The sequence below is a fragment of the Drosophila bipectinata genome, chromosome XR (genome assembly GCF_030179905.1).
Source record: "Drosophila bipectinata strain 14024-0381.07 chromosome XR, DbipHiC1v2, whole genome shotgun sequence".
NCBI classification, from domain to species: Eukaryota; Metazoa; Arthropoda; class Insecta; order Diptera; family Drosophilidae; genus Drosophila; species Drosophila bipectinata.
Genome location: NC_091735.1, coordinates 23,421,414 through 23,443,964, shown reverse-complemented (window position 1 = coordinate 23,443,964; position 22,551 = coordinate 23,421,414). Strand labels below are relative to the sequence as shown.

The following is a 22,551-nucleotide window of genomic DNA, read 5'->3' as shown; positions in this document are numbered from 1 at the left end:
TTTCAGGCATCTGTGCACTCGACTCTCCATTCTTCACTCTCCAGTCTCCACTCTCTACCAGCCACTCTCCAAAGGCCCCAACAATACCAAGCCCAGCTGCAATTTAATTACCTTCGCAGAGGCATAGTAGTGACTCTACTAGGTATGGGACTGGTGGGAGTCGGCTTTTGGCTTTTCAGCTATAGTTTTTAGCATATAGTTGCATATTGCCGGATTTCTTTCCACCCAGAGCACCCCTACCCCCTCGCTCGCCCCCGTTTCTCACTTTTCCGAGTGACTGGCTTTTCTTCTGTTGGTGCTGTTGCTGTTGCAACTATTGTGAAAATAATGGGAAAATCGCATAAAAATTTTACTACCATCGCACTACCAAACGGGTAGCACCCCACCCTCGGTAGCCCCCCCTTGCCCTTGCCAACACTTTCCTTTGGGGAGGCTCTTGTTGCTCTGGAAACGTGAAAAACGTTCGCATTCTAACAAAAGATGCAACCGCTGGTAAGCTGCAACCGCACTGGACCGCCTCTCGTTGCCACTCATTGCACCCTCCCACCCCCCCTCTGTTTCAGCCTCCTACGCCCCTGACCATGCCCCTACGCTTCGCTTAACTAATTAGAGCGTGTGAGAAAATGTGGAAAAATTACACTAAAAAAAAATTTGAGAAAAAAAATTAAAATATTTTTAAAAAAAATTTTAGTTTAAAGAATATTAAAACTTAAAAATAACTTTAAAAACTAATTGAAAATATTCTTTTTATTAGAACAGTTTGTCCTTTTTTTATTCATAATTTCATTAAAAAAATACTCATATTTCCAGGTGTGTTAAAATTGAAAAAAAAAAAAATGAAAAAAATTTTGAAACGGCGAATGCAGTTTCCTCCTCTTTGGCGGACAAACCTTTCCGATTTCCCGCCTTTCCCCTTGAATTTTCCGCCAGTTTCCTCTATTCGGCGGACTCATTCACTCGTGTCCAGTATCTGGCTCTCTCTCTCTCTCTATCCCGCTCTATTGCTAGCCATCTCGTTTGCACCACTGATTTACCGTTGAAATTGTGTTTGAATTATGTATAATTAAATTTCAACATTATTCATGTTCCAAGGCAAAAAAATCAGCAGCTGTTTTGGCCAGAAAGGATTCTCCGACTTGCATCTGTTTACGAGTGCAGTAAACAAAAAGAAAGTAAAAAGAAAAAATTGCAATAAAAAAAGGAAAAAAAAAGAATTGAAAAGAAAGTTGCCAAGGTGAATGAAATGAAGGGGGATTATTTTTAGCTTTTTTTTTTAAGGTTATTTTTAAAATGGGACTAGGAATAAGCGAATTGGAATCGGAGGAAATAGCCATAAGTCTGTATTACTTTATATCCTCGAAACTTAATGTTTTATGATCATTTAATACAAAAAATTATTAGGATATTTGTATTTTTAGGCTTCTAGTTAAAACATGAAATAATGTTAAAGACCTTTTTTATAATTAGTATGAATAATTTTAATATATGCAAATACAAAATAATTTTGTCGTTTTCGCGATTTAAGAAATCGAACTCATAACCTAAAGGCGTTGGGAGACACATACCCTGACCTTATGAGCTTCTAAAATTACCTTATATTCATCCGTTTCTCTATTAAAATTTCGATTTAGCGAAATTTCGCTATAAAGCGATTTATCTCTTTCTATATATTCTCCAAAGATAGAACCTCTATAAAGCTATCTCTATAAACTATGCCTATGACATCATCTATTTCCATATGTATAATCTGTATGTATAATATCTTTATAGAAATCTTTAACTATTAAATTTCTACCTCATTTTCCCAAAAAAAAGGAAATCATAAATCTTATAATTAAATTCTTAAGAAAGTAAAGAAATTTTGTAAATATTATGTGCGGCTACCTTTGCCCGGCACTACCGTTCACTTTTCATTAATTAATTCATCGATTTCGCATTCAGTGATGAACGTTGCAGCTTTTGGTTCTTTGGATTACGGTTCGGATTCGGATTCGTGTTCGGATCGGATCGGATCGGATAGGTTCGTTCGGTTCGGAATACAGAAGTCATAAAAGTAAATATGTCTGGGCATATGTTAAAATATGTTTACTGTTTCAATTTCGTTGTTGGCACAAGAACATAAAGCAAATATCAATTACAGTTCTCTTTGTTTCGTCTTTCGCAGCCTGCCCTTTATTTTTGCCATGTTTTACGCCAATCATATTCTCTTTTTTTTTCTGATATATATATATATATATATTTTTTTGCTATTTTTCTTGCCTGTTTTTGTTATTGCAAGTCCTTGCCCATTTGTTTCCCAGATCCTGGCAATATTGTTGTTTTTGCTTTCCTCACACACAGCCTGGAAGGCATTAAGGCAATATATGGGCGTGGCTGAATTATAGGTCTGGTATATTGATTAAAAAAAATCTAAAAAAAAAAAAGAAATTGTTATAATTAGTAATTATATTATATATAGAAAGAAAAAATAATAAAAATATTTGATAGATTATACTTTTGTTGGTATATTAGGTATATTAGTATTATTATTATTATTTAGTATTAGTATTATAATTATTATTAAGATTATTGGTATTAAAAGTATTATTATTATTATCGATATTATTCGAATTATTAATATTATAAGTATTATTAGTATTATAAGTATTTTAAGTATTATTAGTATTACAAGTATTATGAGTATAATTCGAACTTTAATTCCTGTTAGTATTATTCCTAGTATTATTAGTATTATTTCAAGTTTTCCTAGTATTTAATTGAATTCTTAATACTTTCTTAATTCTTGTAGAGCATTTTGTAATCTATAATATCTCATATATCGCCATAACTACCATATTTGGGTTTTTCCTTTCCTGTTACGCCTGCCATTATTTGTTAAATTAATTAAAATTCAATAATAAAAATGTTGAATGCAAACTTTTGGATTAAAGCCACCACCCAGCCAAAACAAAAAAAAAAGCGAAAAAGAGTAGGCTGGGAATGCAAATTGTAAAAGTGGAAAATGGAAAATGTTTATTGGCATAAATAAATAATTGCTCACAAATGGTGCGCAATGGCAATTTGTTTACAAATATGATTAATAAACGTTTATTAAGCGCTGTCTAAGCGAAGTCAACTTATAATTGCATTAAAATATATATAAATATTTCGGTAAAGCTTAAAAATATACATTTTTTTGTAATATTAATATACATATTTTAATAGAAAATTAAAAATTTTTATATGTCAAGATTTTTTCTTAAAAACCCCATTATTTAAGGCTTATAAAGGATATTTTTTTAAAAGCTTAAATATTTCTTTCTAAGCCCAAAAATAGTTTTTTTTATTGTTAAAAATAATTTTGTAAGCAAAACGCAGCTTCTAAGTTAATTTCATCAATATTTAAGCCCAAAAAAATGTATTTGATTTAATTTTAAATATTTATTTTAAAGCCTTAGCCTTCTCTTTCAAAAAAAAAAAGGAGGCCTGTCTATAGACCTAGGGCTGTGTGTGTTTCAAAAGTATGAGTTCCTGTTTTCGCTGCTTGTGTGCATTTGGCAAATAAACTGTAATTGTAAATAAACATAAATTTTAAAATTATTACCAATACGCTACGCTTTATTTGCAACTTATTTATATGCATTTTCATTTTTTTTTTGTTTATTAATGTTTTTGTCAGCGCAGAGAGAGAAAGAGAGATGGGAAGAGTGTGAGAGGGAGATGGAGACATAAATACAATCGGGAATAATGGATATCGACATGCGATATAAATATTATTTGCTTTCAATATTTTTTTATAAACACTACAAAGAATTGGATACCTTTTTAATATTAAAAATATTATAAATTATATAAGTTGGTATTTTATTAAATCTATAAGTAATTTTATTTAATTTTTTTATTTTTTGAATATTATTTTAACTTCAAACTTAAAATTTTTTTGGTCTTTGTTTTTAAAATTGTATTATTTTCTGTCAACATTGCCCACTGCCACGCCCAACTTTGCTGTCTGCCATTCTCAGTCTTTTGCTTTATTTTTTATCCATTTTTTTTTATTCAGTTATTTTTTTTTTTATTTATTTATTGTATTTACGCTTTATTGTTGTTGTTGCTTTTGCCACTTTTGCGGATATCATAAATTGGTTCGGCGCGCGACATTTCCCATGTGGAAAATTGAAATGTGCTTTTTTTTTTTTTGGCGTCTTGTATTTTTATCTGGCCTAGAAGCCATTGGGGGGACCACGCCCATTCCGGTCGGAAGTAGGCGGTTACGGTGACGGACGGACTCAAGATGGCAGCTCTGGGAAAATCCGCGAAAGTTCCCTCGAGAAAAGTCGCTTAAAAGATAGCCAGAAAGCCAGGAGGCGTTCGAGAAGAACTTGTTGATGCCTACAAAAGTATCTTAAAGATACACTTTTTTTTTGGGAGGAGATTTAGGTTAAAAAAAAAAGTTTAGTTTAAACTTTAAAGGGTTTTCTTTGAATTTTAGCTTCGAGTTTTAAGGTTTTTAGGACTTTTATTTGGCACTTTTGAAAAGGAGGCTGGTATTTTAAATATTTCTTTGAGTTTTTTAAGTTTTGAGTGAAATATATCGATTTTTTTAAGTTTTAAAGCTTTTACTTTTCTATTCTTTACAGATAAAAGTCTTAATATTAAATTAAAATAATTGAAAAAAGCGTCAAACAAAACAAAAACTTTGTTATTTTTGAAAGAAAACTATTATTACCAAAAAAGAAAATAATTAAATCATAATAAAAATCATAAAAAGATCTGGAAAAAAATTAATATATTTCTATAAATTATATATAGATATTTAATCCTCTACAAAATAAAAACTCCTTTAAAAAAACCCCCTTAAAACAAAAACAATCAAAAAACCAGCCACTGATAGTTGTAAATTTAATTAAAGTTTTGTAATTTTGTGGTTAGAACTCTTATATGTTATTTCCTGATGTTTTTGTTTTTGGGTTTTTCGGTTTTCTGTTTTCTATTTTTGGTTTGTTTATTTTATTTTTTTCGGTGAGCGGACACCAAACAGCGGACAGCGGACAGTGTACTCTATCCTGTGAACAGAACTTGTTGTTTTTTCCGGCCTAGTACCGCCTGATTTTGATATATGTGCTTATGGCCGACAACCATTTTGGTCCGTCCACTTCGTTTTCACTAAATTGACATAATGACCAAATAATTTTCCAGTTCGATGCGTCGTTATGGTCCAAAATCGAGTGGAATTGGCTTGACAGACCGACAGTCAGACAGCCAGACAGCCAGACACAACCAGACAGCCAAACAGAGACAAAAATATCCTATTCCTATATGTATACATATATAGGTTGATTGAAAATTTTTTGGGGCGGCTGACTCCCCGCCTGTTTGCCTGTTGGGGATTTTCAATTTTGCGCATATATTTGACAGGCATCGAGTGGCAGGACATTTAATGCAAATGTTCAATTTCAAATGCTGCAAAATTTATTGTGTGTGTCAACATTAATTTGTGAAATCTATGCAAGGGTTTTTCGGTTTTCGGTTTTCTGTTTTCGGTATCGATATCGATATCGCGACAATTAATCAAACGATGCAACAGTCCGCACATCGAAGGGATAATTTGGCACTTAAAAAGGATAACCGGCTCCAATGGCTCGGTTGGCCCCATGGCTAGTACACCGTCTTCAAAACCATTGAAGGGTGTCGCCTAATGTCCTTGTCAAGTGACGAGTCAACTTGGTAAGAGAAAAAAAAAGGAAATAAATATAGCAGGAAACCCTTTTTTTTTTTTTTAAGAAACCAAACCAGAGTCGTTTGCTTTTTTTTTGGGGGAAAAGTAAGGCGATTAATTGGAAGGGTATTTTTAGAGAGGTTGCAGGTTAGACAGGGGTTAGTTGTAAGATTTATATAGTAGAGTTGAAGGAACTAAAATAATATTAAATAAATTAGAAAGAGAGTATGTATTTTAAACCTTTTTTTTTTTTTTTGATTTCTTAAAGTAAACTTTAGACCTATTTTGGAAACTAAAGCCTATCTTTGGAAGCCTTTCTCTAGAACCTTTGCTTTTGCAAAATTTCTCTAAAGAGTATCTTGAAGTTATTATCCCCATTTCTTCCTTAGTTTTCCCCTTTTTTTTAACGCCTTTTTTGTGAGCCTTTTTCAAAGTCCTTTTTTCCAGGACTAAGTCAGACTTCCAGCCAGCCATCTAGCCATTGGGGACAGGACTGAGTAAAAGTTCCATTTATCAATTGATTGACTAGATAATTGCCAGCAAAGTGAAAGATAAGCAGAAGGACAGAAGACCGGAGACAGGACAGAGGACAGAGGACCGAGGAGATGGTCCACTGCCAGGACTAGTTACTAATGATCCTTGAGGCCTAATCAGTAAACTTTCCACTAAAATGGACTTTACTATTAGTTAAAAGCTAAAAAAAAAAGGGTGGACAAAAAAAAAAAAAGGGAAAGGGAGGAAAATATGTATGTGAGGGCTTAAAAAATGGCAAATGCCGGTCGTCTGACAAACGCAGGCCATAAAGCCATAAATGTCGGGCCATAAATTATGCCGCTAAGGGTTACCAAACATACAAACACATACATACACATACTCGAAAAAAAGTTAAAAAAAAAGTGTTTGCCGTTGTTGGCCAATCGGTGACATGTGTGAAAATGCACTTTACTGTCACTTGAATGTTTGATGGCAGTGCCATTCGGGCCAATATGCGGAATCGACTCACAATTCGTAGGGCTTTAAGCCAGCAGACCAGCAGCAGAGCCAGAGCCAGAGCTCGGGCACTTCATTGATTTGCGATATAGCTGAGGGGGGAAACTATAATAAAAAATATATAAATATATATATACGTATGTATTAAAACTATATTTGATAATCGGGCTTTGAAAGAAATGGTATTGGTATTTAGAAGAGTTATTTAGGAGGGTATTGTTTTAGGGGAAATGAAGAAGGATTTATTTTATGCAAAATACTTTATTTATTAAACTTAATATATCCTTTTTAATATCTATCCTTCTATCTCTCCTTATCTAGGTTATCTCCTTTACTTCCTTTATCTTAACTTACAAAATGTTATATTTTAAGGGGTCACGCCACCCTGAAATTTTCAAAAAATCGATTTTTTTTTTAATCATTGTATCAAGTAATTGTATTAAGAATTTTCATTATTTTTTCAATTCTTGAAATAAAAGTCCTTAAATATTAAAAGGCAACCGAGCGTATGAGTGTTTTAAAACAGGCAACAGGGCATATGAGTGTTTTAAAATATCAAGTACCCGCCATGGTGTCTTGAAATTCTTCAAAGAATCTTAAAAAGTAAGACCTTCGAGAAAAGGTTCAAGCTTAGTATTTCTAAGCATTCAAGAGCCTTCAAAACAACCTCAATCTTCTTTTAAATAATTTCTTCTATTTTATTTATAACAAAAATCTAATCTTTTATTTATTTTTTTATTTTCTACAAAAAAAAAAGAAACCCTCGAGGGTGTCTGGTGTTGTTGACTGACCGCCGCCAAAAATAATTGATTCACTTAGCATTCCCATCAAGTCTGCATTGTCCGGGCAACACCTTGGTCACTTTCACAGACCAGCCACCCCTCCTACCCCCTAGCCCCGGTCCTCACTCCCTTGATGGCGAAAGGCTTTCTCCATTTACCCCTTTCTCTCTCTCTGCAGCATTTTTGGCACCCGTCTCGATCTGTCGCCGTGATAGAGTGCCGCGACACTGAGTAATCTATTTTGTGTGCGAGACTCGCACGCGCTTCCCACCTCCTCCCCAGCACCTCCCACCCATACCCCCCTTTACAATACAATGTGTGTGTGTGTGTGTGTGAAAGGCACACTCCTCTAACACACTAATAATGGCATATAAAGTCGCTCGCACACGTCGTCCTGCAAGTTTTTGGGATGTTGTTCCTGTACGTTGGATGCTGGCTTTGGTCGGGCTTTTTCTGATTTCTTTCTTTTCTTTATTTTTTTTTTGTATTTTTTTTTCGGCATGACTCTCTTTTGTTTTTGGCGTTTTTACAACATGGCCAGCATAACAATGTCGCAGCAAACGAAAAATTGCAAGTGGACACATGAATTATGTGCAGCACTCGAGTTAAACAACCGCCGGGCGTGGCCCCTGTAGCCCCGATACCTATAGCCTTAACATCCCGCTCCGCGGCACTGCTCCTCCTGGTCTGGCCTCCCCTGGCCTCTGCCTCCATGATAGGCAAACACAAAAAGTAAAGGCAACTCCACTTGGAGAATTTATATATATTTCTGACTATATATCCATTATAAGGTGATTTAGGTTTGGATTGGGGATTGTTAACTCTAAAGAATGTATTTAGAATTTTGTAATTATTTTTCAATGATTTTCATTTCAAATATATCCAAGTTTGGGTGGATAAGAGGTTCTTGTGCTACATAATTACATACAAATATTTCATATATTTTATTTTTTAAAATAGTAAATTTTTAATAAAGGAGATAATATGATTTTTAACTTTAAAAAATAATATAATTTACTAATTTTCAAAGAAATACTATCCTCAGAGCTTATAGGATATTACCCTATTAGCCATAGAAAAATAGCTTTTTATTCTTTTTAAAAGATTGCTACATATTTTAAAGGTTTTAATATAATATTCTAATTTTATAATTTTATAAATTTTTTATTATAAACCAAACATAGCAAGAGTTGTGAATATAAACATTTATATAAGTAATATGTAGTACTATTTTAGTATTTTATACTAAGTAGCAACTAATATAATATATAATTATGCATAAAAAATGCAACAATTTGGTAGTGTTTTGATTATTAGAGGTAGAAGTAGTGTAGACTAAAGTAGTGGTGAGCTAAAATTATTAAAAATATTTCACTCGTATTACATCACGTATACTTTTATTTATTTTTAAAATAGCATATTTTTAACTTAATTTATAATTTAACTGTACATCTGCTATTGCTAGCTATAAATTTATTCAACTAATAAGCCCTTAAAAAATAGTATCTATATTTTTTTTTTTGAGTGTATTCACTAAATGCACGAGTACTCAGTGAGTTTCTTTGCCCCACTCCGCGATAGGATGGGTGCCAGTGCGGGTGGTGTATTTTTTGTTTTTTTTTATACACACATGTGCTCGGTTTTTGTTGGCTGGCCATTGGGGACGCGTTAGTGGTCCGTGGCTGGGTCCAGGATGTGGATATGGATGTGGATGCGGAATATATATGGGCGGGAGGAGAGATATAGAGGAGAGGAGGACTTGCCGCATCCCGAAGACGCCAGAAGATGAAATGGCAGCGAGATGTGAAGTGGAGTACAATGTTGACTTCACCCGGTTTTGGCTTGTTTTGGAGGTCACAAACACACATACACCCACACACATACAATACACCAAGGGGGGGGCTGCCATTTGGGAGTTGGCTTTGCGGGTATTAAATTATACATCATTTTGCAACAAATGATGGTCGTTACGTCGCCCTATCCACTGGCATACCAGAAAAAAAAAACTCAAACCCGAAACCCAAAAATGTTCATCCAGCCAATCGTGGTGCGTATTTTGCCTTTTGTTTCCGGTTCCCATGTGACCCAGGCCTAGATCTTAGTCCTTAGACGGTAGTCCTTGAAAAAATTCAAAAAAAAAAAAAAAAACCGTGAGCAAATGGGGAGAGAAAGGCATTAAGCATTTGAGAATAAAGCCAGGATAGCTGACAATCGAAACAATCAACTGATTTTGGTTTAGAGAGAGTGGAAAATAAATAAAAATTTAAAGAGGAAAAGGACATATGTATACCCCTTATCCTTATCTCCATAGTCCTTTCTTTATTAAAAACTATTCAAAAAATCTACGACCATGTCTACCCTTATTAACATCACTGCCTACTAGTTGGTCTCCAAACCCAATTACAGTTCAACACTTTCCCGGCTACATGTTTGTACATTTTCGCCATTAATGAACTCACTTCCAACACACAAAACAGAAATAAAAATGCAACTTTTAAGCTCATGAATCCCTAAAAACCCACACACACCCACACACACACAATTTATCCAAACCAGTTAATAAAAATAAAAGAGGAATCTGTGACGGCGTGTGGCTGCCAGTTGATTTAATTATTTTTAAAGCGGTGTTGTGTGAGGAGAGGAGTGGAGTGGAGCTCTAAATGATTCAAGTTGCGAATACAGGAAGGCATATAATCGATCTTAATTACATTTGTATGCCCTGACTGCCATTGGGTTAAGTATATATATATATATATATATTGTAGTATGTGTGTGTGTATATATAACACTCATACATTTGCACGACTTCCGCTTCCGTCGAGCGATTAAGGCATTATGGCATCAGCATCGGCATTGGCATCGGCATCTCCCCCGCGTATCGTCTTGGGGCGCATTTTATGGCTCTGAATTGAATTGCTTTGAATTGCAATCGCTTAAAATGGCACTCATTCACACATATACGCCATTACCCACACTCAGGTTCCGGGCTCAAGCTCAGGCTATGGCATACACACGTACATACATGTATGTATGGCTTTTCATCGGCACTTGGCTCACATTTTAATTATGGCTGAGCGAATTAATAACAATTTGTTGTGAAAATGGCAAAGCTGATTAATTTATGTTTGCCGTTGCTACGTTTTTATCATTTTTTTTTTCATTTTATTGTATTTCTTTGATCATTTTTTCTTTTTCTCTTGTTTTTTAACCTTTTTTTCTGCTTTTTAAACATATGTAGCTATAAGCCTATTTAAATCTTTTATGAGATTGATCAGAAATGGTAAACAAATACGCTAAATAGATAGATTTATGCAAGGGATGGGTCTTAGTCACGGTCGCCACAATCTTAAAAATTCTTATACAAACCATTATTCTAACACTTTCCACTAGAAACTAAATCATAATGGCATTTAAATTCTACAAAGTATGTGGTCTTTTCGATGAGTATCTACGAAAGCAAATCCTTGAAGCATCCTTGCAAGTCCTTGCCATAAGCCAGCCATAGCCAGTACAAGCTGATGTGCATTATTTCGATTTTAATTCGCAGCATCCTCCATTCAAATATCGAATGATGTTGAACGGGGGGCTAAAGCGCCCCATTGCCTCCTTCATCCTCCTTCTCCCTCCAGCTTCCTAGAATTTCCTCTGTTTTCCGGTTAGCCGTTTGCTCCTCCATTCATTCGTTTGCTGTAATCAATTGCATGCGGCTATTTTTGGTTGAAAGCAGCAGCAGCAGCAGCAGCAGTAGCTGCAAACTCAAACTGGAACTCGAACGAGGCAGTAGGTGGTGGTGGTGGTGATGTTGGTGGCACGGGTATGGCATTGTCGCGTCGTCAGGCAACAACGCATCACCACCCAGGCGACCATAGCCAAGCCACCCATCGTTCCATATTGCAATACCCACATTGCACCGCCAAGCGAGGTGGCCATAACTAGAGATGTTTGTTTTGAGAAAGTAAAATTATCTTTTGTCACGGTCGCCATGTGGTTTTAAGAGAACTTGCTTTATAATTTGGATAATTTTTTAGAAAAAGAAAGACAAGATATATGACTTAAGATGTTTATATTACAAATCTAAACTCCAACTTGAAAGCTAAATATGATTAAAAATAAATTTATACAACGTCTTGTCACGGTCGCCATATTTTTCTAGAACCAATACCTCTATGGATTCTATCATAATTATATCGATAATTGTGCCATCTCTAGCCCCACAAACTGGACCACTGGACCAGGACATGTGTGCCAAGGAACGGGTCGAAAAAAGGGCGAAGGGCTGTTGGTGTGGGAGGATGTGTGTGTGGCAATGGATGGATGGGCGGGGTATGGTTGTATGTGGATGGTTGTGTGTTGTGTGTGTCGAAGGACCAACCGCTGTGCGAACCTTAAATGAAACATTCAACGCTGCAAATTGCAATAAGCCGGAACAAACCCGAAAGAACTCCGTTCGGAGGAGAAATAAAAGGGGGTTCTGGCTCTTGCTGGGATGTAGGGATGTAGGGATGGGGACATGCCGGGCAACATGCAATGCATACCACCTGATGGACAGGTGAGTGCTCGAATGAATGTTTGGCCACCGCCACTTGCCATTCAAAGCATTCAATAGCAAACTCCATTCCAAGGATTCTATTGTTTGGCGAAAGGGAATCAGTTGATTAAAAGCTGATACCACATATGATCAGTTGAGCTTATAAAGGGATAACTAGTTCAATATAGGGAAGTAAGGTTTCTTGATGTTCTTTAAAGGTTTTATTTAAATATTTTTATTAAATATTTCCTTTAAAAGAAATTCCCAATAAGACCCAATCTTAAACCCAAAATATTATTCTTTTTTTTTTGGAACAATTGATATAGTACTCTTGTCTTTTAGTTTATTTTTATTTTTTTTTTTTTTGGCTATCCCTGGTTGGCTCCTCCCACAAAAAGTCCTTTCACAAACACACACACTCATACACACTGAGAAAAAAAACACAAGCAGACAGACAATGGCAGACAGATGCAGGCAACGTAGCGGAAGTCATAAACAATTTTTATGTTTTCACATTTCAAGTGAAATTCATTTCGCGTTTTTCTTTTCTTTTCTTTCCTTTCTTTTTATTTTTCCTTTTTCTTTCTTTTTTGTTTTTTTTTTTGTTTGTTATGGCTGCTGCGCTTTATGGATTTCAATTTCTTATTCTTGGCCCTGCATGCAACACCATATACTTATCCATATCAAACCATATATCCTTGTACAATACATATCATTTTATTTTTATATATTTTATATTTCGGGTCATTCCCGCACAAAAAATTGAATTTAATTGCCCGAAAGTAAGGCAAATCGGCGTGTCACCTGGTCGGCCAATAAAAAAAACCCCAAAAACGGAGTTCCCTAAGCCACAAAATTTGCTCAAGTTGCAAAAAAAAAAAAAACGAGAGCATATATGTATATGTTGGGTGGCTTAAAATTAACAATTTACTTGCCTCACAAGTGGCTGGCACTTTTTTCCCACCCCCCGCCCCCCGAAGAGGGGACTTTTCTACCAAATTGATGCCCTTAATGAGCTTAAATGGCTCATGAGACATATATATTCAGTGTACACCCGCACTCACGACCCCTTCGGCTGCCGGGCTCAGGCCAAAGTTGAGCTCAAAGTGCAAGGACCCTCCAATTTACCTGCCCGGGGCGGCATTACCCCTCCTCCAGCCTTCTTGGGGTTTATTTTTTAGCCGTTGATTCAGCATTTTCTTCGTCTTGGGTTACTTTTGAATGAATGAAGGTCGTATATGGGTGCCCTGATTATAACTACTTCGAGATACGAGACTTCCAAGGAATCCCTCTTTGAATTCTGACCGAAATTGGCAAAGATATAGCCTCCGACCGGGGCCATATAGGCCATCCCATACATTTGCCGAAATTCTGAAGGGCACACCCCGGAAAATTTGACAAAAAATCGAAAAAATATTTCCACCTCAGGTTTTGATGCAAATCGTTGCAGAATCGTTCTACAAATCGTTTAAAACAGTCCTCTTAAGAATCGGACCAATATTGGCAAAGATATAGCCTCCGACCGGGGCCATGTAGGCCATCCCATACATACTCCGAAATTTTAAATGGATATTCGAATCACTTTTCGATATCGGCCTTCTTGTAAATATTCAAGGAATTAGCTTTCTTTTCTTCCATTTCCCAAGCGTGTTGGTATAATTTTTATTCAGTTGTGCCCAAAACTCCAATACCAGTGCAAAAACTCACCAATACAGTGGATCGAGAATTTTTTCTCATGTCGATGTCTTCTCTTTCTTTTCTTGCAATTAAAAGTTTTCGGCAATCCAACAACAAAATGCATTCGGATTAGCACGAATGAGGAAAATAGGGAGAACACGAAAAATGTTTATTTTACGATGACTTTGCATTTACGATATGAAATAGCAACAACAAATTCCAACAAAAACAGAAGCAAAGGAGAGCAATGGGGCGGGGCACTCTTGATTTTAATTATTTTAATATCCCAAATATTTCTACCATTTATGATCCCACCACCACTACCATTCATATTTCTTATTTATTATTTACTTTAATTCTTTCCTTAGTTTTGGGAGGAACACGCAACTAATTTCCCACTAAGGAGAACCAAAACAAATAATTAAAAAAGTAAAAAGAAAAAAAAAAGAGAGAAAAAGCCAAGAGTCCGAATCCGAGTCTTTTGTCAACCCGGCCAGGCAAGGGATCTCGTTGGAAATCCTGTGTAGGCAAATGAAAGTTGTTTGGCCATGATGTCTGCATTGCATCTGAAAATGGCCAAGAAGCACTAGGGGTTAAGGGGTTAAGGGGGCAGAGGTCAAAGGGGTTGACTGCTGCTCCTCTAGAAAGAGATGGGAACCTCATTAAGTATGTGTCATTGAGTGCAAAGCAGTGAGAGAAAATGAGATGGACTTTGCTAGAGAAACCAGAGAATATAAAATATGCCAGTCATTCAATCCAAGGATATACATATATGTTCATTCGAGATCCATCAAGTACCAACCTTAAATAAAAACACAAACAAAAACGTTTAAACATTATAATTTCTTTTGTTGGACTTGCAACATACAACAGTATCAGTGTTTGAAAATATATGCTACTACCATATCGCTGATTTGTTTCAAATATAACGTCCTAAATGTAAATACGAATAACTTGGCCAGTATTAATATAGGCCTTGCAGATGGGGCAAGTCGGTACTCCAGTGTGCAGGGCCATCATCAGGCATTGATCGCAAAAAACGTGGCCGCAGGCGGTGCTCACCGGTTCCGTGAGCAGCATCAGGCATATCGGGCACTTATACTGCTCGTACAGCGGACAAGTACAAGTACATGGCCGATTTGTCACTTGCTGAACTCCACTAGTATTAGTAGTAGTAGAGGCATCATCATCGTCCCCAGTCAAGTCGATGATGTCGCTGGGCACGATATTATCAGAGATTCTACGTCTATTCTCCATTTCGTTTGATGACAAATGAAATATATTGGAGAATAGATTTTTCAAATATGAAAACATTTTCCCAATAGAATGAAAGGTAGCGCCAAGATCACAAAATATACGTCGCCAGGAAAACTCGACAATGTTTGAGGAAGAAAAATGGAAGCTTCTACCCTGTCAGACCGTCGTTGACGTTTGGTCAGTGCTGGAAAGGGTGACAAAGTAGAGTGCTGGAAAGGGTCTTATTAAAAAAGTACGATATATTTTTTAGTGTTAAAAAAAAAATATAACAAGATGGTAGGGTTACCAATTAAAATATATTATAATCGGTATTTGAAAGAATGTCTCTATAATTTCTCAAAAAAATAGTCTTCGAGCGTTACTTTCCACTCTTTTTTCTGGCAGTGCCTTTGAGTGTCCTGCGCCAAGTGCGACAATTTAAAACATAATGCAAACTAAATGAAAATGCGGCAACCGGAGAGCGAAACACAAAAGAATTTTTAAATATCTTGCGCCCCCAAACGAACCGGAGACAACCGGAGTTCCTGATGACCAGGATTCAGGAGCCGGTTGCCGGGTAGCCAAGCAAAAAGGACTCTGGGATTCAGCATCCTGCATCCTGCTGAATCCAGGAGCTCTCTGCGGTCAAAGGGGGCAAAGCTAACTAAGCATGCCACGCCCCCCACACACACGTAAAGCCCTCGTTTTTTTTTTTTTTGTGGCAACCACACTTTTCTGTCTTCACTTCTAGGGTCTCTGGTGGTCATTTCTCTGGTGTTCTTTATATATTCCCAGGATTTTATCCTTTATTTTTTATTTTTATTTTTTTTTGTGTGGCATGCGAAACGGCAAACGGAAATGAACTCTTTAGTAAAGTGTTTACAAGCCAGGGGGGTAGTGGGTGGTGGGCGTTGAAGAAAATTAAAAGGAAAGCCAAGAAAAATCCAACATTCATGACATTAAATGAGTGCACCCCCCAAAATAGCTAAAATAACTAAAGTCAAGAACACTTTTCAACACTAAAGCTATCGATAGTTATCGATAAAATTGAAAGCTAATGTAAAGGTTATGTTGAGGATTCTTCAGTTAACATAATGTGGGCCAAGTGTTGGAAAAGTGTCTAAATAGCACTTGCAACACGTGCTTTGGTAATCGATGTTGGGGTCATCGACTTATGTATGTATTAGGGCTGCATTTAAAAAAATATTTAACATTTTTAATTAATTTTTTTGATTTATATGAAATGGAGCGGGAAATCTTATTCCTAATTCAACTAATAACTAATCTTAACCAATAAAAATTATTTCCTTTCATTTTTAAGCTTTAAAAACTAAATATTTGTTTAAAAAGCTTGAAAAATAAAGTATTTGGACAGAGCCTAAGTTTGTCTTAGTTATATAATGAAGCTTATTCTCTTAAGATCTCCAAAGATCAGTTTTTAAAAAGCAAATATCTTTAACTACACCCTAATTTTGTAACATTAAGCAATTTCTTTACCTTAAAAAAATACAAAAAAAACCTAAAAACCTTTAATTAAATCTTGCCAACTTAAAACATTTTAATTTTAAAACCCAACTAGTTTTAAGATTAATTTCAAATAAAAAAAGATCGATAGCCCTTAAGAGCGTTTGAAACATTTCCCAATTCCAATATTCCAATCATAATTCCAACAATCCAATCAGACACTAAAAAATGCCAAAAAGCATCAGATAAAGTTTAGGCCATCGTGCCTTGGTTACCATGGTAACTCTGAATCTCTGATTTTTGTCCTGTCACGTGGAAGCTGAATATTCTTTCACTTTTCCGGCAGTCGTTCAACGAGTTACATGTGAAGGGGAAAAAAAAAAAATCAAAAAATAAACTTATAAAGTGGAAATTAAAATAAAATATAATGTCAGAGAATCTAAAAGAGCAACCATCAGGCTCTAATATTCGTGGTCTAATATTCGTTCAAGGCCAGTCATCTGATGGTAAGTTTTTCAAAAAAAAAAATATTTCTGGGGGTTTTTTTTTTGGTCGTTTTTTTTTTTTTTTATTTTTTTTTTGTGAAAAATTGTGCCCTTAAAATTTTATTTAGAAGATGAGAAGATGATGCCAAATTCGAATGAGAATTCAGAACCACGTGCGGGAACATCTCGTTCGTTTGAGACTCTTGCTGGCCACGGAGAGGTTAGTGCTGGTGGCGGCTTTGAGGCGATTTCACCGCCGGAGTCTCAGCCGCCGCCGCTAGAGTCTCCGCCGCCGCAGCAGGAGCAGGAACGTACCCATAACTCGAATTCGATGAATCGTCTCATGCAGCCCGAAGGTGAGTTTTTTGTTCTTAGGATTCTAGAGCTTTCGATTAGGTTAGGTTATTTTTTTTTGTCCTCCTCGTTCCGCTCCCAAAAACAAAATTGGCCTTTTCCTCCTTCGAACTAGGTGGCAATTATCATCAACGATTGGCTCTAATGCCCACTCTGCGTAGCATTTTCCTGCCCGGCCTGGACTTGGCCACCCCAACAACAGAATTATTCCACTATTTCGTTCGGTACGGGGAACTGAAACGTGTCACGGTGCTCTCCAACACGGACGAGACAAGCTTTGCGATCGTAACCAGCATGCGCAACGCACTCGCCGCCAATCCCCGCCATTTGGGTGGCAGGATGCACGACCTGGACGGGTCGAGGAGCTGGCTGAACAGGCGGAACAGCCAGAACACGTGGAACGACAGACCCATGTTTCGTCAAGGCAGAGTGACGAGGCATTTTTACAATCGCCATCAAGCTGGCAACGCTGTTGGTTGGATGCGAATGATTGGCAGTGCTGCTATAACCTTGGCTGGCAACGCTGCTGCGGGTGCTCTCGTGCCCTATGCTGGTTCTGGAATGCCAATGATGGGCAATGCTCGCTCTGGTCGGGTTCTGCATCTGGCCGTCATGCGGAGCAGTCCTTTGGCCACGGGTGGCAGCACTGGTGCTGTTACTGGTGTGCGAAGATGGAGAACAGCTACATCGACTCCGTTGCCCATCGGTGACAACCCCGCTCGCTCTATTGCTCCCATAATGAGCAATGCTGCAGATGCGATTTCGCCCATGGGTGGAAACGCAGCCGATGCGGCGGCTCTGACTTGCAATTCAGATGTGGTTCCTGTGCCCCCGAGTGGCAACACTACTTGTGCTGAGCCTGACACGCCATCGACCAGCACTGGTGTTGTAAGCTCCCGTGACATAAATATCATACACACGCGGTCCATGACGCGTATGAAAGCTGCGGCTTCCCAGCTACCGGTTCGTCGATCCGAGCGTCTGCACAAGATGCTCTCGGCAAAGCCACCATCCAAAGCCGCTCCCGCTCGGGCACCCAAACGCTCCCGACCAACGGCCAGCAAGCGGCCGGCCAAGCGTGCTCGGGTGGCCAAGAAACCAGAGGCCAAGAAACCAGAGGCCAAGAAACCGGTGGCCAAGAAGCGCCGTCAGCGTAAGCCGTCCAAGAAGAAGGATGCGGTTTCGAAGCCAAAACGTAAGGCCGTGGCAAGAAAGCAAGTTAGGAAGGAATCAAATAAAAATATTCCAGTGGAACGCTTGCCGCAGTGGACCGTCAAACCAGGCCGGAGCGTTCTGCCCGCGGCGGTAGAGAAGGAGGTCTGCGACGTGGGAAGTGGTGGCACGGCCAGGAACCTGACTGCACCACGCACCGTTCGGCAGGGCCTCCGCCAGGCGGCGGAGAATAACCAGTTTTGTCCGCCAGAGTCCACGAAAATTGTAAAGAAGACTCGGGCTTCTTCAAAAAAGACTCGGGTTGTGGAGAAAAAGAAGGCAGCTTCGAATGGTAGAAATAAGAAAACTCGAGCATTGAAGGAAAAGATTGTTAAGAAGCAGGAGGCTGTTCGACGGCGTACACGATCAAAATCCAAGGCGCGCAAACGTCCAGTGAAAGGTCCTAAAGCTGCCCAGGTCGAATCCCATGAGAAACTTGGCACTACTCCTCCTCCTCCGGCTGACATTGGTGGTTCTTCCCAAGCTGGAAAGTCTGGGTATCGTGCTTCATCCTCTCAGATCGTAACTAGAGCGAAATCTGGTACAAACCCTGGGCCTCAATCAACTATTGAGAGTGTGGGTTTCCAGGCAGCTCCCCAGGTCATCGCCAATACTGCTGGAGCTTCAGGATCAACTCCGGCCTTGTCCAACTCTGGGGAGACTTCTATTCCAATATTAACTATGAAAAATGTGGCTTCTCAAGCAGCTCCCCAAACCATTTCCTCCAAGCCAGAGGCTTCAAATCCATGCCAAAATAATGTGAGTTCCCAGGCAAGTCCCCAATTTCTATCGAATTCCACCATTTTTATTCCACCATTAAGTTCAGTGGCGGCTGAACCTTCGGGATCAACTGCGGCCTTGTCCTTTTCTATTGGGGATATTATTCCATACTCTTTTCCACCTCCGGGGTTGGACTCGCCAGCATCTCCACCACCAGATCCTCAAGCTCTCCTGAATCCCTTGCCTCCAGTGGTTGTTGCCCCGGCGGGAGGCGCCTCGAATCGAGCCGTGCCAGCGATCACTTCCCGTGGCATGGTTCCTCACACGCCACTTGACACTATTAGGGCATTGCAGAATAGCCTTGCAATGGGGAAGGGTCGTGGCGATCAAAAACCTGATTCTCCTCCGAGCTCATCGTCGAGCCGTGCCATGCAGACGGGCACTTTGACCAAACCAAGTCATCCAAAAACCTACCCAGGTTTGGTAAACTACTCCTCCTCTGGATCATCTTCCAGATCGTCCTCCCTAAGTCCTTCTACGGCTGAGGTGGCTCCATCCAGTAGTAATCCTCATAAAAAGCCATTTGTTGCTACCTCAGATGAGGAAATGAAGCGGCTGCCATGCTTCATTAATCCATGGCCTCATATGAAGGCCAAGCCAGCAGGTTTTTACCTCGAAACGTTGCCACCGGATTCTCCTCCATCCTCCTCTTCTGAAGCCAGCAAAAAATCCCCACCGAAGCGACTATGGCAGCCCCCTTCAAAGCCCCCTGCAATACCTTCTGCAAAACCTGCTGCAACACCCTCTAAAAAGCCTCCTGCAAAACCTGCTGCAAAGCCCCCAGGAAAGCCCTTGGGCCGAGTCAACGATCCCCGTTTGGCCAGGGGTTCTCTTTCTAATCCCCCCCAGAAATCCATCTACAGTCCAAAACCCCCTCTACCCCCGACTAATTCGACTAAAACTGCAACTCCCAGACCAATGTCAGCCAGGGAACGAGTTTTCTCAATGCCCTATCCAAGGGCACCATTGGCCCGCATCATGCATATTGATCCACCAAATCGTTTCCAACAGCCACCACCACCGCCAACTCCTCAGAGAGCGAGTCGAAAGCCGCCCCAGCCAGCAGAGCCTAAACGTGACTTTAAGTTGAATTCTTATACCAATGTAGAAGCGAATCGAAAGACCAGCAAATATTCACCATCTGAGGAGGACGAGAACGGAGAGCGTCCGAAAAAGAAGGACTTTATGAAGAAAGAGAAGAAGGACTAGATCGTGGAGAAGCTTTTTATTTGAAGAGTCGACTTGGAATCAATGGAATCAGTAGAATTGCCATTCAGTTGCCATTCTATTGGAGAAGGATACCCCGTGGGCAAAAGCTTTGTAAAATATGTTACTTTTGATCCGAAAACTATAATAAAACGAGTCTCTAAAATATCCAAAATGAATATTACTAGCAGGACTGGCAATATTAAAAATGATTTAAAAATTGCTTATTTTAAAAATAAATTTTAATATTAAAATTAACCATTTTCATTTCATTTCAAATAAACACATTTTCTGGTATTTAATATAAGATTATTAAATGCAGAATTGTACAAGCCATAAAACTTACACCGAAATAATGCGAATTTAAATTTATTTCTTTAAAAAATCCATCTAAAAAGGCCATCTTAAAGACCCACCCACAATTTGAACAATTTATGAAATTTAACTGAAACTAAAAACCGAATAGAAGACTATTTAAAACTTTTTAATTTTAATTATAAAATATTAAAAAGTCAAGGCACTTTAGAAATATATTGCCACCCAAACCCAAGCGTGCTCTCTATTGGAACAGCAGACTTTACAGCTGTTGTCCTATTAACAGACTGTTAAATATAACATTCATAGTTTGCTGTTTTCTTAATTCATTCACAATAGTTTCAAAATAATTTGATCAAATACCCCTCCCATAGTGCTATGGTATTATAAGGGTGAGACTTAAACATTTCGTTTTTATTTTTCATTTTTTATTTTAAGCCTTAATGTGATATTTTTTTTATTTTTTATTATTGAAGTATAAATATTTCACAAAAAAAAAAAAAGTTCTCAGATCAGCTCGAACACGGTACTCTTTACACCTCATCCACAAACTCTACCGCTCTAAAATGTGCCATAAATATGGTAAATACATTGATATAATGATATCAGAGGGCTTTCAAATATAAATCACAAATATCTCGCAAAAAAACTAAAAATATTAAGTGAAATATACATAAACCTATCACTAAACGCTCTGTTTTCGAGTCTGTTTTCAAACATTTTTCGAAATTATTGTAATTCCTCGCTGGTTTATATCATAAGTAAGTCGGAATATGAGCTTTATACGATAGTTTCGTTCTACTATTGTTCATTTGGCCGACTAGGTAGTTGTAGTTAAGGTATGTATGTCAAAGATCTAGATCTTCGACAAAACAGGCAGGTCTAATCTCTTCCATTCTAAATACATTTCGATAACTGATTGAGTTAAAGATGATTGGAAATCGGTCTTTTGCCGACACGACACTACTCTCGATTCTTTCAGATTCTGCGATAAATTATCTTCAACTAGATTTGAAGTACGGACGGAAACTGTTAGTTCCCTTTGACCAAACATCCATTGAAAAGATGGTGGCTCTTCAAAATGCCAAGGTAGATATTTTAGATTATAATTGAAAGCCTATAGTTTGGTATCCCTATCCTTGAACAGTTGCAACAACTCGATGCTCGAAACGAAAACGATCTTAGGATATTAGTTGATTATGAGAACGATCCTCAATCGTTTCTAAAAATCCCCATAGTAAGAATAGAAACCCAGGCAGAATTGATTCAAGAAACAATTTCAATTGATGATGATACGCCATTCGAGGAGACAATGGACACAGTCGAAGTTCAAGATGACGAAGATACTGACGCTGATAATGGGCAAACAAGCGAAGAATTGCAAGTATTGAATGCTTTGAATGAAGAGATCCGCCCCGACCCCGGGCCGCAGGAAAATAATTAATATTAGAACTAATATTAAAACTACGAATTAAATATGTCTTTATTTTTTATAAAATTGAATGGAAATAAATTTTAAAGAAATCTTTGATTATAAAAGTAACTTTTTAAAAGTACAATTGGGGAATATATTAAGTATCTTAGAGTTTATTATGTAGTATGTTAGAGTATATTTAGTATTTTAGGTTACATATACCCGGTACTTAGAGTATATTAGGTACTTTTCTAATATTATATTTATTGGTACACCCGGTACTTAGTTTTTAGTAGTATTTAGTACTTTTAGTATATTTAGTACTTTTCTATAGTATCCTAGTACTTAGTTACGTAGTTATAGAGTACTATAATCTAGAACTGTAATAGTGTAAATGTATGTAAAAGGAAAAA

At 37.8% G+C, this 22,551-nt stretch overlaps 2 protein-coding genes and 2 long non-coding RNA genes across 6 annotated transcripts in view; 3 read left to right on the top strand and 1 right to left on the bottom strand.

The window, feature by feature from the left end:
- The window catches only part of LOC138925535 (uncharacterized), a 77,723-nt gene that overhangs the window by 19,914 nt on the left and 35,258 nt on the right, over window positions 1-22,551 (top strand). The window lies entirely within an intron of this gene.
- On the bottom strand, window positions 877-13,884 carry LOC138925593 (uncharacterized). Its single transcript, XR_011441837.1, has 3 exons — window positions 13,703-13,884; window positions 1,885-2,409; window positions 877-1,142 (listed from the first exon to the last, which is right to left on the bottom strand). It is a non-coding gene; the product is annotated as an uncharacterized lncRNA (long non-coding RNA).
- LOC138925569 (neurofilament heavy polypeptide-like) lies at window positions 16,726-20,577 on the top strand. Of its 3 annotated transcripts, none has more exons than XM_070276355.1 (4): window positions 16,726-16,878; window positions 16,989-17,213; window positions 17,327-19,182; window positions 20,215-20,577. In XM_070276355.1, the coding sequence occupies exons 1-4, from the start codon at window positions 16,800-16,802 to the stop codon at window positions 20,410-20,412; spliced, it is 2,358 nt and encodes a 785-aa protein (XP_070132456.1). In that variant the 5' UTR covers window positions 16,726-16,799; the 3' UTR covers window positions 20,413-20,577. The 3 variants fall into 3 exon arrangements, with proteins under 3 accessions (XP_070132456.1, XP_070132457.1, XP_070132455.1); XM_070276356.1 differs by having other exon boundaries at window positions 16,986-17,213; window positions 17,327-18,840; XM_070276354.1 differs by having other exon boundaries at window positions 16,986-17,213.
- LOC138925570 (uncharacterized) lies at window positions 21,087-22,187 on the top strand. The gene is made up of 3 exons (XM_070276357.1): window positions 21,087-21,116; window positions 21,707-21,813; window positions 21,872-22,187. Exons 2-3 carry the CDS (start codon window positions 21,790-21,792, stop codon window positions 22,166-22,168), a joined length of 321 nt encoding a protein of 106 aa, XP_070132458.1. The 5' UTR covers window positions 21,087-21,116; window positions 21,707-21,789; the 3' UTR covers window positions 22,169-22,187.

Coding starts and splice junctions, on each gene's coding strand:
- LOC138925569 (XM_070276354.1), top strand. CDS start 16,800: ATGTCAGAGAATCTAAAAGAGCAACCATCAGGCTCTAATATTCGTGGT. Junction 17,214..17,326: donor TCGTCTCATGCAGCCCGAAG/GTGAGTTTTTTG, acceptor CCTTCGAACTAG/GTGGCAATTATCATCAACGA. Junction 19,183..20,214: donor CAAATCCATGCCAAAATAAT/GTGAGTTCCCAG, acceptor CGTTTCCAACAG/CCACCACCACCGCCAACTCC.
- LOC138925570 (XM_070276357.1), top strand. CDS start 21,790: ATGGTGGCTCTTCAAAATGCCAAG. Junction 21,814..21,871: donor TGGCTCTTCAAAATGCCAAG/GTAGATATTTTA, acceptor ATCCTTGAACAG/TTGCAACAACTCGATGCTCG.